Raw genomic sequence first — 16,419 nt, 5'->3', positions numbered from 1 at the left:
CAGGCAAGAATGAAAGAGCTGGGTCTTAAATATGGAAAAGTCTGGTATCTTTTCTGAGCACAAGAGGAATTTAAAAAAAATGGGTTCTAAAATTTTATTGTTTGTTGATGAAACTGATCACTTTTCTCTAATAGCCAGTAATTTAATCTGAGGATATTTCTATTTCCCCCATTTTCTCAATCATTTGAATTGTTAACTTTGTAAGATGATTGGAAAGTACTAAAGACAAGACATGAAAAAAAATCTGCTGACATTATCCAAGTAGTTTATAAAAGATTATTTGTAGACCATCCTCAAATGAGGTTATATTAGGAAAACAAGGGGAATAAAGACTAAAATATGATAATTTGCATGTATTAATTAGAACTCTTGGTTACACAGACAGAAGATCAAATAAAATTAACTTAGGTGAACAGTAGAATGTGTTACAAATGTACTGGATATCTCATAGAAACTAAAGATGCAAATCAGGAACAGTCAGAATCCAGAGTTTGAACATAATTAGGACCCTCTGATCCTCTGGCTGCTGACATTTGGTCAGAAGTCCACTTCTAGACTAACCAAGATGACCGGCTGAGTCGAAGAACTGTATGTATGAAGAGGGGGAGAGTGAATGGGAAGATGGTACTGTCTTCCCAAGAAGTAAAAAGAGTATTTAACAAAACAGAGATGTCCATATTTTTAAAAAAAACAGAGAAGCAAGACAACAAAAGAAAATAGTTTGTCAAGTTCTTGAATATTTAGAAATAAGGTCAGTTTTAAGGGTCAAGTACTCTCTTCTATTTTAAGGAAAAACTCCTTCACTCAGGGACATAATTTGAAAGACATACCAACAAATGGCTTTCCATTGTGCAATAGACAGATTTATTGTGCACTTGGTCCATTGCGCAATGCTTAATTACCAATATTTATTGTGCACTCTTTATTCACAAAGTACTATTTTAGATACAAGGTGAGAGTTACAAAGATGAATGGGTCCCGCCCCCAAGAGTTCACACTTTAGTAATCTGAAGAAGGAAAACAAACTATAATGACTATGTCATTCTAACATAAGGACCAAACACTTGTTAAAAAACAAATCCTGAGGGGCACCTGGGTGGCTCAGTGGGTTAAAGCCTCTGCTTTCAGCTCAGGTCATGATCCCAGGGTCCTGGGATCGAGCCCCACGTCCGGCTCTCTGCTCTGTGGAGAGCCTGCTTCCTCCTCTCTCTCTCTGCCTGCCTCTCTGCCTAGTTGTGATTTCTCTCTGTCGAATAAATAAAATATAAAAAAAAATTAAAAAAACAATCCTGAAATCCTATTACATCATTTCCCCTAAAAAAGAATTTGTGGTCTTTTTAAAAAAAGAAATGATGCTCTCTACGGTGCATCAGATCACAATTTGTGGTCTGAACTAAATTTGCAACCTGCTGGATGTCCTCAATCATACCTTCCATACTGATCACATAGTCGTACCACCTGTTTTAGTTGAAGACAAGTGAAAATTTTTTCTATGTCTGTTTCTCACTCACCTCTTTGGTAAAGACCAGTGAGGAAAGGAGAAAGTAGGTTCTTTTTTATAAGTGATGTAACTGTGCTTTTATGTGTTATTATTGTTATTATTTTCAAGTCTGGTTTTTAAAAGTGTGGGAAGTTGAGGGAATTGAGTTTGGCAGGAGAGGCGGTTTGGAGGGGAGACACCAGCAGGTGGCGCTTGTCTCCTCCGACGGGTTTAGAACATTTTACTCCGCCTAGAATCCTGTACGAATTAAGGGCGACTGGGCATGCAGGCAACGCAAGTGACATAGATCGTGTCGTACTTTAGTGCCGAGTACATGAAGTCACCAGTTCCTATCTTCCTGCTCTACCATTTGGAAGACCGGCTGGCCTACCAGCAGGGGTGTGGTATTTTCCTACTTGTATCCTCACCTCTCTAGCCAGCTTGCTCATAGTGACGGTCAAGACGGTTATCTCGCAGAAATGGAGGCTCTAGAGAGTTGGAGCTATGTCCTGCGAAGGGAGTGGGGTTTTATCAGTCTTCATCTGGTCTACCCTATTCAGATGCTCTGTCGCCGTTTCTGGGCAGAACGTGAATTTGCTTACGCGTCCGTCCTCATATCCTTTGGGGGCAAGAAGCGGCACGAGGATACTTTGACGGGACCTGTGCGCAGGCTCAAAATGTGCTGAGTTACTGACTAGTTGGGGTCACTGGTATTCTTACTTCTTTCTGTGCCACTCAGCTTTGGGGCTCAGCCAACCCTAGCCAGCCCCTCTCCCTCATGCGCCAGTGGATTCTGTCCACCATCAAAACTACCCTCTTTTTCAAAGCCCTTCCTTTCTGCCTTTGCGGCACCCCCCACCCCCCATTCTGCTCTACTCCTATTTGGCTCTTCGTCCTGGGGTCCAGCCCGAGACTATACAGAAGGAGGGCAACCCTACAGGCTGAGGGCTACAAGTTCGCGCTGCTTCTGACTGCATGGGTGACCTCAGACAAGTTTTGTTTTTTGTTTTTGTTTTGTTTTTTTAAACTTCCTCTGTAGTCTGGGGAAACAGTTTTCCCGCTCACGGGATCCCTGGATTAATGAGATAATTAACGTAGACACCACTGGTTCATTGTAGACGCCCAAATGCCAGGGGTCTGATCCCACAGTGAAAACCTGCCTCTTGGGGGAATTGTGGGTCAAAAAGCCAATATAGTTCGCAGAATTGAGATAACCTCTCACCTCCTCGTGATCTCATTGTATTTCAAACCCCATCTATTGCCTCGTTGGCGTCTTCTCAGACCCTCTAAAACCTCTTGTCCCCACAAATGCCCTGGGCAGCAAAAAGAACCCAGAGGTGTTCGGCGTCTAAACGAAGGTCACCCGGGTCCTAGGGTCCGGCCCCCGACGTACCCCCCGACTGCCAGGCGGAGCGCAGCGAAGCGGCGGGGGCCGGCCCGGTTCCGCGCGGAGGAAGGCTCAGGGCTGGACTGACAGCTTGGGGTAGGAGGAGAGAGCAGGCGGCGCCGCGGAGGAGGGGAGAGCCGCCGAGAGGAGGGAGTAAGGGCGGGAGGAGACACATGCGCGCTGCCTGCTGCCGCCGCCGCCGCAGTGCTTAGCTTCCCGGGGACAGGAAACCTCCGAGACCGAGCCGCCACTGCCGCCTCCCCGACTGTCCCCCATTCCGCGCGCCTGCCACACCCTCCTCCCCTTCTTCCAGTATTTTCCGGTGGGGCGCTGCAGGGACTCGGCCCGCGCTGCAGTCTCCCCCTCCCGGGGAAAAGCTGTGACCCCCCCCGCAGGAGCGGCGGGGCGGGGTGGGGGGGCCCGGGAGAAGATGGCGACGCCGGGAAGCGAACCCCAACCTTTCGTCCCTGCCCTTTCGGTGCCTACTCTGCACCCACATCATCATCCCCACCACCACCACCATCAGCACCACGGAGGAACCGGAGCCAGCAGCGGGGTCGGGGGAGGCGGCGGCGGCGGCGGCAGTGGGGGCTTCAACCTGCCCTTGAACCGGGGGCTGGAGCGCGCGCTGGAGGAAGCGGCCAATTCCGGGGGGTTGAACCTCAGCGCCAGGAAACTGAAGGAATTTCCCAGGACCGCGGCCCCCGGGCACGACCTCTCGGACACCGTGCAGGCAGGTGAGAAAAGGCCGAGGGGCAGGCGGTGGGTGTGGGTGAGCAGCTGTCGCGCCTTCCCCTCGCCGCGGCCAGTCAGATCTGGCTTCGCGGGGGGTCCTCTGGCGGGTGCTTTCCAGAGTCAGAACACGCGTGGGCGTGGGAGAGGCGGGCGCCGCGGAGGGCAAGGTGGCCCGGCCTGGCCGGAGAGCCTGGGTGCGCGGGGCCGCGGCGTCCGCGAGCGCGCGGGTCTCAGGCTCCCCGCCCTGCGGCGGCCGCGCCAGGGAAGTGGCGGCCGGGTCGGGAGTCCGGAGCGCGCGGTGCAAGTGGGAGGTTTTGGGTGGCCGTGTCGGCTTTCCGGGCCCCGCGAGGAGGCCGGGGAAGCCGAGCGCCTGGTGTGTGCTTCCGACCCGGGCAAAGCCCGGTTCGCGCCAGGCGTCGCCCGTCCGGACGGGGAAGCCGAGACAAAGGTGGCGCGCCCGGGGCCGACCCGAGGGCAGCGGCGTGGTGCAGCTAGGCCCCCTCGCGACATCACCGAGCGGTCGAGCAACTTGGTGCGGACTGCGAGGAGGTGCCAGCCTTCCTCTCCTGCGCCTGTGCGAGAGGAGAGTCTCTGCCGTGGTCGCCAGTCCGAATGGGCAGCCACTTCGTCGGCTCGGCTCCCGCGTTCCTTGCCTTCAGCTAGCCGCCCACACCGTTCGATCCTACCGCCGAGGCTCCCTGGTTCTCAGTAACCCGATCTTTGCGGGGGCCCAGGAGGGGACGGGATGGCATATTAAAAGAAAAGTAATTAAAGCGAGCCGGTTTTCCTGTGTGAACCCGACAAGTTGTAACTCGCGCCAATGAGCAGCCAGCTCTTTCAAGTTATGTCATGTATTGACATATTTCGGAGACGTCTGCTTTCTCTTTGGTAGTTGGGTTACGGGAGCGGGATCTATAAACAGGAAGGAAGCTGGTGGGACTCGATTTGGGCCTTGGGATCCCTGCAGAACTGCCTTGGTTTCCGACCATCCGGTTCAGCTCCCCCCGAGGGAGGGTTTGTATCTTGGCAAGCGCCCAACATTTCCCAGCGCAGTGGGTGCCCATTTTGGAACCACTGCCCAGACCTCCTGGCTGTCATCACCTCTTGGGCTGAGTGTCAGACCCCTTGGATACTGGATGGCTCAACTCTCAGCTCCAGATCTCCCAGTTTCCTCTCCTGGGGGAAGAGAGGGGGTTGGGCTAGGGAAGCAAGGTTTTTGGAGTTAGGTTTCCAGTGCTTTTTGTTTTCGACTTTGAGTCAGTAAACATCTTTGAGCGTCTTAATGAATATTTAGAAAGAATTCCAAGTTCGCTGGAGGCAAAAAAGGCGCTTTAGGGTCATTAAACTTTGTGGCTTGGATTAGGGGTAGTCAGGAATCGTCAAAAAGGAGGGAATTTCCAGAGTTGGACTCTCAGCAGCTGGGGAGTCTCTTGATAGGACCTCTTAGTTACATTTTCTCAAGTGGAAGTTATTCCAAGAATTGCCTGAATCATTAGCTTTAAGAAAAAAAATCTGTTGCTAAGTTCTACTTCCTTTTTGCCATAGAGAATACCAGAGACTATGGTAGGATTGGGTATGACTGCGGGAAAGGGAGCTGGTGACCAATAATATATGTTTGCAGGGTCAGTGTTGGGTGGAGGGGTTTGAAAGTTGTTGGTCCACTCAGTTACGCAGACGTTTATTCCCAAATTTGAGTGAACTTGGTGGGTCTGCTGTGCTGGCATTTCTTTGAGACCTGCGCTTTTAAAAGCAGGGACCACCTTTTTCCAGTTAAGACCTTGCTATGTGATGTAAATGTTCCACAGTATTCCTGTTCTCCTCGCTTGCTTGGTTGTGGTGACCTTAGGTTGTGAGTTTTGCCAGTTTTTATTTGTGACCCCTCCTTGCACGTATGTAAGGTTCAGAGAATTCTAATGAATTAAAAGTCAGAATCTTAACATCAATTTCCCAACAAAAAAAATGCAATAGGTATGGGATAGGGGATGTCACCAACGTTTGTAGAAATATAGGACAACTTGGAAGAGGTAAAGTGTATTTAAGGTAGCTAGCGATTTCACGGGAAATGTGAGTACCCTGCCGGTGGCTTCTGCAAAACTTCTTTGCCTCAGGTCAAAAGCTGGCTATAAACCAAATGTATTCTGCCCTTTGTTCTAAAGAAGTATTTACTTATCACTGTTCTTTATTTGGAGGAGCAAAAATCAAAATAAAGCAAAAGTTAAATCACCCCCAGTTTGCACAGTGTTGACGTTTCCTGCATATGAAGAGTTCTGGCAAAGTGCAGAGTATGAGAAGTAAGATATATGACAAAGACAGTGGTTCCTCCTGGTTAATATTTAGTTTAGAGTTTACAGAAGTTTACAGAAAAGCTCTTAAAATCAGAATGGCCCATGAAGATTCTTAAAGACCTGAGATGTAAAGTGCACTTTTTCATAAATTTTGTAAAACAGGGAATGACACAGAAAGCTTTTTCTCACTGCTCGGTTGTATAATTCAGGCCATTCGGTAAAAGTAAACTCTTCTGGCTGCCACCTGTGCAGATCGCCACTCTTGGGCAATGTAACTGATCTGAACAGAGTTGAAAAGTGAGATGTAAACGCAGAAACATAGAGGCTGGGGGCCGCTCAGGAGATGTCTAAACTCTGTCACTAAAATGCATACATATTTTTCACAGGGGAAAAAAAAACAAAACTCGCAAGCCTTCGCTTATAGTGCCTCAGGCCCAAAGCCTATTGGTTTGCTCATATTTGAGTCAAACTAATCTTGTCAGGGTCCAGCCTTTTTGAAGGTGAGAAGGTCCGGAAATAAAGACTGACGTAATGCAGGTGTGGGGGCAAGGGTGACACCGAATGGGAGAAGCGTGAACAAAAGAGCTATGATAAGCCCTTGGTGTGTTCACGTTGCAGGATGCCAAGTACTTTATCTGCATTCGCCCGCTCATTCCTCACTGGAAGCCTATTCATATCCTCATTTATGTTTGGGGAGGTTGCAACTAAGAGTCAGGTAATAGGCTCAAGGTCATACCCCTACTTAGATGGTGAGCCAATGATTGGACCCTGACAGTTTCACTTTGGCTTTTATGTTCTTGACCATGTTCCTGTGAAACAGAGAAGAGGTCGAGAGGAGCGGAATCTGAGAGGCTGTTTGGAGGTTCAAGCAGCCAACATTCATTCCTCAAGAACCTGCCAGACCTTGCTAAGTGCCAGGCACTGTTTCAGGCACCGGGAACCATCAGAGAATTCCTGTGTCCCTTCATACGGAGTTTCCATTATATCTGGAGGGGGATGGGGAGGGAAAGGAGGAAATGGATTTTGCAGAATGAGTTGGAAGATTTACAGGATAAATATAATACTTTGTTTTAGAAAGACACATGCTGGGGCGTCTGGGTGGCTCAGTGGGTTAAAGCCTCTGCCTTCGGCTCAGGTCATGATCCCAGAGTCCTGGGATCGAGCCCCACATCAGGCTCTCTGCTCTGCAGGGAGCCTGCTTCCTCCTCTCTCTCTGCCTGCCTCTCTGCCTACTTGTGATCTCTGTCTGTCAAATAAATAAATAAAATCTTAAAAAAAAAAAAAAGAAAAAAAAGAAAGACACATGCTGCCTGGATTTAAGGTGATGTGAGGTAGCTTGTAACAACAAGAGCACAAAGGATGATGCGTAAGAAATAGAAGCTGATGCATAAAATTGGGCCTGATAAAAAGAAGTATACACGTGCATCAAGAAAGCAAACTTTTTTTTTTTTTAGTGCTGATTTATTTAGTGTGTCATTTTGGGATGAAGAAACTCAAAGTGGTGTGGAATAAGACTCAGAAAAAGCAAATCGAAAAGAGGAGTAAGAAAAGAGAGTGTCTGTCTCAGATTGATTGTAGGAAGTGCTAGAAAATAAAAAGGAAGCCCTTGGACTTGATGCACAGACAGTTGGTGAGAACTGGTCCTATTAAGGAGAGGGTGGAGGGGCCCCTAGGTGGCTCAGTAGGTTAAGCGTTTGCCTTCGGCTCAGGTCACGATCTCAGGGTGCTGCATGGGGCTCCCTGCTCAGCAGAGAGTTTGTTTGTCCTTCTGCTCCACCCCCCTCCATTGTTCTCTTCTCTCAAATAGATAAATATCTTAAAAAAAAAACAAAAACAAAAACAAGAAGAGGGTAGAGTGTATCATGGCAGTATCTTTTTGAGGTGGCTGGAAGCAGGAAAGACTGTACAGGAAATGAAGAACCTACCCAAATAGGAATATAGAAGTCTGGAGTAAAAAAAATGCTCACTGTGGTCCCGTATATTCTTGAGTGGAAGGTATAGGAGATTGCAAGGTGAAGATAAGATGGGAATGCATGAGAAGGTAAGTAATAGTTCAGGAAGTCCCAGGAGCCTCAAAGCAGCCTCAAGGTGAGATGCTGAATCGCACAGATAGACAGTGTCGTGAAATTCAGAAGAAAAGGTCTTTTCAGTTAAGCTGGTTAGGAAAGACTTTCATAGTATAGGCATGGTTTGGGTCAGATTTTACAGGATGGATTAATTTTGGATAGAAGTGCCAGGAACATTCTGTGGTTGGTAAGATGTTTCTGAGATGTGGAGTGAGAACCTGATGGCCTGAGATCTGTGAATAAAACAGAAAGAGACACATTTAAGCCTGTGCCTCTGGTCAGATCCTGCCTGCCCACTATCACCATGTAATGACGTCACAGAGACTAGGGCTCTTAGGACCTTTTATTTGAGGATTCTGGAGATGGCTGAGGCCTGGGACTTGTCAGTCTATGGGACTAACACTCGAGTCTGTCTGAGCTAGCTCCCTCAAACGTCTATGCAGATTCAAAGAATCTTCTTGGAGATTTGTGGGCAGGCTTATCTGCTGAATGCTGACTTTCCCCACCCCATTCCCATCCTATAGCAACTGAATCCTTGGAATGTTAGCAGTCTTTAGTCATCAGAATTCATACAGGACTTGATAAAGTAATCTATGTGTTCTCAAAAACATGTTCTGTTCCATAAACAGAGAGTTTTCATTACAAATGTGATGAAACTTTTGAAATCATGTGGCTTCTGAAATTTTATGTTCTTTTATAGTGATATTTAGTTTCAGATTCTTTTTCTGTTATTGAATTAAATTTATTAGTTATTGCTGTACCTATCATTTATTACGGTCATCAATATGTAAATGTCTACATTTATGACATGTATCTTCAATCCTTTTCCATACATAAATGATCAGTCACAGCCTTTCCTTCTTATTTTTTTAAAGGTTATTTATTTATTTATTTGACAGACAGAGATCACAGGTAGGACCCTGGGATCATGACCTGAGCCAAAGGCAGAGGCTTTCACCCACTGAGCCACCCAGGTGCCCCCTTTCCTTCCTATTGTTATTTTTCTTCTGTTGATCAATTCCTTCCTTGCTAAGGTGTAGAAGACTTCTAATGGTGAAAGCTTTTAGAACATCGAAAACTCAGTATATGTGGTGGCTCAGGGTGCTGTCCAGATCCGCTTCATCTATGTGTTTGTGTACAGCAGAAACCGTCTCCACAAACACCCTGCTATTCTCAGTGCTTGCACTGTGGGCCGCTCTTTATTGAAGAGGCAGGAGCACACTAATCAAGACTCTAGAATAATAGCATACAATTATAGGCCACAAAGCCTCCGGGAATTTTTGGCCTGTGCTGGTTTATAAAGAAACAGCCCAGGGTTTGACCTTCATCATCGGAATGATTCTTCTGGATCGTTTGTGGTCACTGAGACATCTTAAATTTGATTTTTGGTGAGTGTAGGTCATTAGGCCAAATTTTGGCAGACCCAACGTTTAAATTTTTTAATTTGAATTATTGACTAAAAAATTGTTTTGAGTTCCCTTGCAAACTTATATTTTTTCATGCTGTGGTTTAGTAACTCTCTGGTGGCGAGCATTTGAAAGGTAGATTCCTTTTGAAGTCTGTTAATCTTGATCAATTCACAGGTCAGTGTCCTTTTACTCTTGTTGTTCTTCTGATGTGTAGGAAGACTTTTTCTGTCCTGTTACTCAATTGCATCATTACTCGTTTTTAAAAACATAAGTTTTCCCCCTCTTTGTGAGTACTTCTTTATTTTTCCCTTTTTATCTATCCATATAAATATACATAAGTACAAAATATGCAAAATAGAGAAATGTACATAAAAGTATAGATAGGTAGGAGAATAGTTAGATGACAGATAGTTAGATAAGTAGATGTTTTGTGTTTAAAGGGCCGGTATTTATTCTCTTAGTTTCTCTCCTGAGTCACTACCAGGCATGGACAGATTATATTTTTCCAGAGACTTGGTAATTTAAATGATAGAAATGCTATTAATTCTATTTAAGGTGGCTGTGGGTTCATCCGTCTGGCCACATAACCTGCACTCTTGTCTAAGCCTCACAAAAACCTGTTTGTGATGCTACTTTCCAGATTTGGTTTAGTTCTTTGGAAAATTAGGGTTCTGCCTTACAGAGACATCAGGGGAAACTCCCCTGGGCTGAGATTTGGTAAGGCCCCGGATTTGTGAACAATTTCAGTGATTGAGTCAGTTGTTGGGATTAAGGTAATTTGGTGTTAATTGCAGTGATTACTTCAAGGTATTATAATAATCTATCATAAAAGGTTTAAGGATCTAAGGCACAAAACCCAACTATATTTACATATTGGATGCTTTTATTTATGTGTAACCTATAGGAAGCCTAGAGGCTTCTGTTATTGATACTCCTGGTTTTTGTTGCTGCTGTTTCATGAAAATTAATTCCAGAATTTGCAGTTACTCTACTTCATATGGATTTTTTTTTCTATATGATGTGAATTGTTTAACCAGAAGGAAAAAAAAAAGGTCAGAATTCCAAGTAAGCCTTAGTTCAGGAAAACTAGGTCTATGCATGGAGACAAGCTTGAAGTACGCCTGTGTTTTCTTCATCTTAATTGAAGAGTTCAGTAGTCTTGCTTCCATCTACTGTAGTAAGAAGTCATGCATTTGGAAACCATCTGTTCCCACACAGTAATTCAAAAATAAAGTGAGATTGTTTACATGAATAGAAAGTCGACGAACTGTGAGAGTTTGGCTTTTCTTGCTTACTCCAGCAATGCAATGGGGGGGAAATGCTTTTATCATCAGATTGCTCTCTGTGGTCATAGTTTCTCCCCACCCTATTCCCCTTAACCAGTCACAGAGGAGGATTTAGGTGGATGGGGGTGGGGGAGAGGAGAAAAACAATTATAGAAGAAGAATGTTTGATTTCCATAACAGAAATGTTATGTGTTCTTGCGTGATGAGAAATTATTGCTCCTCTGTTAATATGCTGTTGGTTTATGGTTCCCAAAACTCTTCCAGAACATTTTTGTCACCAGCATCAAGCTCTATGGGTTTGGAATCTTCTTTCATGTCAGCTTTTCTTTCTTTAGCTGTGTTTCCTCCCTCTTTTTTGCTGGAGGGGGCCCGAAGACCTTGAGAGATTAACGGGACCTGAGACCCCCAACCCAGTGAGTCTTGAATTTCCTTTTCATGTTGTCCCCGAGCGGACAGAAGGAGACCCCATCTCAGTTTTTTTAATCCTCTGGTTTCTCCTGTGGCCTTGCTTTCGGCAGCTGACCCCTACAGTGCAAGACCTAGGGTTTTGCTACTACAGCGTATCCCTCCGATATTCTTCCCTGTGTTTGACGTGATGTTGTCCAACGTTAGGAGCAGCGCGAGTGTGTCTGACCTGGCTCCATCAGCATAGCTCTGATTCTACTTGTTACCTCTGCAGGCAACAGTGACTTGTTCGAAGGACATCAGCTGCAGAGTGTCGGACTAGGCTTTCCTCTGCATTGCCTTCATTTTGCTTTTCCAGGTCATTTCCCTTGCTTCCCCCTCTTGCCTGCCCCTGTCAGAGTCTGCTTCTCTCCCGTTCTCTTTTCTTCCAGTGCCCAGGCCAACTTAAAACACGCAGCCTCCCTGCCAGCCCTCTGTGCGGAGCTGAGCCCTGAATCATGGGTGCCCTCAGGGCACCTTTGCAGTATTTCCTTATGCCATTTTTGGTTAATGATTACCTTCCTCCTTTGGTACTTTTCCCTTGTTTAGGCTGTTTCTGCCTTTACTGCCCTGGAAGGTCCAGCCAGGCAGGGTTTTTTCTTTATTTTCATATGCACCCTCTGTGCCTGTCACAGACAGTGTGAGGTCTCCGTCAGGGTGACCTTGTGTCTACCCTTGCCCACCCACCGCCCCCCTGGAGGCTCTGTACTTGTAATCCATCATCTCAGGTCTGACCAGGTAATGGAGATCCTAAGCCTCAATGCCCTCCCCTGCAGAGTGCGAATGCCAGGTGCTCAGTAGGGCTGTTGCGAGGACAATGGTTATAATGGCACTAGAACACTGTCAAGTGCTTTCTCCCGGCCAGGTCCTGCTCCTCATGCTTTAGATGGAAATCCGTGTGTTAAATCTATGTAGACTAGGTATCGCCTCATTTGATTCTTGCCGAGGGTTCTGTTTCAGCCACGGTAGGAACTTGCTAACCCCTGGTTCTTCTAGCTGTTACCTGGATTCCTCTCAACTTTCTGTATCTGGTTCAAGCGCATCTGCTTCCGAAATGCCTTTCTTGACGACTGTGGCTTGAAGAGGGAGTTTAGACATCTAGAAAGCATCCGTTCTCATCCCTCCCTTGTTAAGGACTGAGGACCCCAAAGCACAGAGAGCTTAAGCCGCTTGACTAACATCACACAGCTGGGCCGTGGGTAGGCTCCTGAGCCAAAGCAGAGTCTCACAGCCTCGCAGCAAAGGGCTGTTTCTGTGGAGCCCAGAAGCTACCCTGGCACGGATGGACGACCTCCCTCCTTCTGCAGAGTTCTCAGGTCAAACTCATCCAGACCAGCCATGTGGACGGTCCCTAAAAGAACAAAAAAATACTATGAAACCTTTAATAGCATATGGTTTAAAGCCAGGGAGAATAAGCTATAAAACTAATCGTGGTTATAGACGAAACGTGTTAGTTGAGGATTTTACTGCATGTGGTTTGGGGGACATGCATGGGCCCCGGGTGAACTGGATTCAAAATACAGAAAGGCGGGCGTGTGGGGCAGTCCCTGGCCTACAAACGGGAGGCCCACAGTGGTCTTTCACTGCAGTCTTTTTCTTGGAATACCTTTTCTTGTGGAAACAAAGCAATAAATGGTGGTTTGCTTCTCCCGCCAACCCTCTATTTAACCCTGACAGAGGTGGGCCTCCATATTAATGGTGGTTTCTCATTGTTTCTTTGGAAAAAATGTAGCGTTAGTTGTAACATGAAATTCTGAATCTGGAGATCTTGGCATCAGGCTGTCGAAGCTCCTGCCTCATGGGGAGAACTCTCTCCCTTTCATCCTTTCCGACTGATCGTCAGAAGGTTTCCCTCCTCTTCTGCAGGTCCCTCGGTCAGTTGGTGTCCCTTCCCACTGGTATGGGGACAAGGGTTGGCTCTGGTTCTCCTCGAGGCCTCCAAGCCGAGGAGGGGCTGGCCCAGCAGATGTTGTCTGAGGGAGACGGGCAGGGATTCAAACACTTCTCCTTGTAATTTTATAAAAATTTTTTTTGTAATTTTATTAAAAATTTTTGTAATTTTATAAAAAATTTTTTAATTAAAATTTTTTTGTAATTTTATAAATTTTTTAATATATTATCTCCTCAATTTGTTAATTTTAGAATTTGAAGCAAGTTCCTGAATCTCACGGACCTTCAGGTTTGTAACTTGTGAGAAGGGAAAATACTCCTTACCTGAGAGCTGTGAGGGTTCCTGAGAGAAGGTGCAGTGGGTCTGGCACACAGCGAGTCATCAGTAGATGTCACTGGCCCTCATGGGTTCCTCTGGGATTATGCCATAGTTTTCTTCATTAAAAATAATTGTTGGAAGTTGTTGGCATATTATTAGTCTGGGGCTAAGAGGACACTAAGAGTAGTGGCTGGGTCTCAGTCCTGGCTCTACCAGGACGTGGTGAATGCTGAACCTCTCTGTGCATCAGATCCCTCCCCCCAAGTGTAAAATGGGGGTAACAATCATAGGATTATTGTGACAAGTAAACGAACATATGTGTAAAGTGTTTAGTTCAATGCCTGGCATTGACCTTTGCCATCATTACTATAGTTCACTATCTTTAGAAAACAGATTCAATTTTATAGAGCACACACAAAAAAAGCCACCTAAATTCCTGGAAATTTTGTGACTTTACAAAATGATATTAATCCTCAGAAAGATTGAGTATACATGCTTTCGGTGCATGTAAGCATTACCAATACTCTCTGACAGTCTTTGGAAGGGCATAGAGTAGGTGTACTTACTGTTCCAGCTCTAAATATTCTGAGCTGAATTAAATGTAAGAAAACCCAGACTAGAGGGTGAAATGGTTTTCCTTGGGTTATGTTGCTAGTGGGTGGTTGAGCTTGGGAACCAGGCCTTCTGAGCTTTTAGGTGATTTCCATTCAGTCTTTAATATAACAGCCTTCTTAGGTCTGATTTGATTTTACCAGGATGGAGAAGTCCTGAAGGGGACAAGCCTGTTGAGAAGAATGGGTTCAGGATTCTCCCACTGAAGAATGGGGAACCATATACCAATGCCACACTATGTATCGAGGCCAAGAGTCTAGGACCCAAGGTTTATTTTTGGCCTCAGCATTGGAAGGGTGGGAATTATGGGGTGAGTCCTCAGAGGAGGACTTGCCTTGTGGCTGTCTGGCCTGTGCAAGAGTCCTGCCACTGATTTAAAAGCTTTTTAGAATGGGGCGCCCAGGTGGCTCAGGCAGTTAAGCGTCCAACTCTTGATTGTGGTTCAGGTTGTAATCTCAGGGCTGTGTGATGGAGTCCTGAGTGAGGCTCTGTGCTGGGCATGGAGCCTGCTTAAGATTCTCTCTCTTCCTCTGCTCCTCCTCCTGCTAAAAAAAATTAAAAAATAAATAAAAGCTTTCTAGAAAAATAAATACATAAAAGCTTTCTAGATTAAAATAAATAGATCGCCTTTTTATGCTCTTGGCAAAAACCGTTTGTGAATCTTTTTACGTTTTGGCAACTGTTCTGAGGATGTGTAGCAAATAATTCTGTAAGATGTGAGAAGATGTCTATGAAGAGGCAAAGCTTTAAGAATAAATATGTAGACTTAAATGTATCTGTTCTTTTCTCACTGCTTTCCTGGCATCCAGCATTCATTTTGAACTTTATTTAGGTGTTAATTCTTTAAAAGCTTTGTGATTGGTTCAGTATCATCCTGTACTTGCTGCTAAGGGAACTGAAAGGGGCATGTCATCTGGGTCCAGGTTCTTTCAGAATATTTCTTTTTTTTTTTTTTTAAAGATTTTATTTATTTATTTGACAGACAGAGATCATAAGCAGGCAGAGAGGCAGGCAGAGAGAGGTGGGGGGAAGCAGGCTCCATCCAAGCAGGGAGCCTGATATGGGGCTCGATCCCAGGACCCTGGGATCATGACCTGAGCCAAAGGCAGAGGCTTAGCCCACTTGAGCCACCCAGGCACCCCCAGAATATTTCTTCATTTAGTCATCACGACTACCTGGTAAAGTAGGTAGTGTCCTTGCTGCTGAGAAGGAAACACGTTTCTTAGTAGGTTTGTGGATCCAGTAGAGACATAACCAGAACTGGAGTCCACTCCTGGGGAAAATGCTGGAGTCTCTTGCCAGGCTGTAGTCTGGAGTCATGGAGTATCTAGCGCTGGAGGAACCAGCCAGAGAAGGGGATTTTGTAACATTTTGACAGGTAGTCCTTGGGGTGGCACAGAATGAAGAGCAGATCCTCAAGTTGAACTCAGATTCTGGACTAATTTTTTCTTTTCTTTTCCTTTTCTTTCTTTTCTTTTCTTTTTTTTTTTTAAGATTTTATTTATTTGTTTGAGAGAGAGAGCATGCGTGTGTGAGAGGGAGAGAGAGAGCATGAGCAGGGGGGCGGAGAGGGGCGGACACAGAGGGAGAAGCAGGTTCTCCTGCTGAGCAGGGAGCCCAAGCTCAATCCCAGAACTCAAGACAGATGTTTAACCAACTGAGCCACCCAGGCACCCAGACCCAGGCACCCCTGGACTAATTTCTTTCTCCACTAATCTGAAAGCGGGTGCCAGGAATGCAGGTACACGTGTGGCATGTTCTGATCCTCACCTGTTTGTAATGGCCATTTATCAGCTCCCTTTCTGAGAACTGCATTTTTAGGCAAGTGACAATGACTGGTTTTAAAAATTCTCCAAGGTGTCTGTTGTGTAGAGACATAAATACACATTAGGGTTTTTAATTTTCATATTTTTGTATAGGTAGTTCTCGGGCTTAGCTTTATTTCCCTAATTTATCACAGTCTTCCTTGAGTTAACGTTGTATCACTTCATGTAAAATTAAGAATATGTAATATACTCAGAAAGTTTAGTTCAGTTCCACTTACTCTGTCCTTTGTGCTATTTTTACATGTATTTTACATAAAATACATATTTACATATATTTTGTATGCATTATAAACTTTGTAAACTGATTTAAACTACTTCAAAGAATTTAATAAAACTAGGCCTAAAAAACCTTATAGTCTTTTGTTATGAAGGACATTATAGTATGTAACCTAACTGAAAACCCCATTTTAACTGTACTACATTTTATTCCCAACTATGAGAAATGAATGAAGACCCACGGGGTGAGTGAATAAGTAGTTTACTTTCTAGAACATTCTCTTTATAATACAAGTGTTTATATTCTAAAAGTCATTTTGTTAAGTGATAAGCATTGATCCGATTTCTAAAAATGCATTTTATTCTGTCATACAGATCCTGCGATACATTCATCGATTGCTCCTATAGTCTTAGGAGATCGAACAGCAGCCCATTTTAGCTAAAATGGCAGCTCTGCTTATGGC

General features: G+C 45.2%; 1 protein-coding gene across 4 annotated transcripts in view; it reads left to right on the top strand.

Moving 5' to 3' along the window:
• Positions 1–3,015: 3,015 nt before the first annotated feature.
• Positions 3,016–16,419, top strand: part of LRCH1 (leucine rich repeats and calponin homology domain containing 1) — a 194,882-nt gene continuing 181,478 nt past the window's right edge. For all 4 annotated transcript variants that reach the window (XM_045977953.1, XM_045977952.1, XM_045977954.1 and 1 more), the window contains exon 1: positions 3,016–3,604. In XM_045977953.1, coding sequence (XP_045833909.1) covers positions 3,298–3,604 — 307 coding nt within the window. In that variant the 5' untranslated portion in view covers positions 3,016–3,297. The remainder of the gene's footprint in view (positions 3,605–16,419) is intronic.

This window comes from Meles meles, chromosome 14 (assembly GCF_922984935.1).
Source record: "Meles meles chromosome 14, mMelMel3.1 paternal haplotype, whole genome shotgun sequence".
Classification (NCBI taxonomy): Eukaryota; Metazoa; Chordata; class Mammalia; order Carnivora; family Mustelidae; genus Meles; species Meles meles.
Note: the sequence above shows the minus strand (reverse complement) of the source record. Positions and strands in the feature narration are given on the sequence as shown.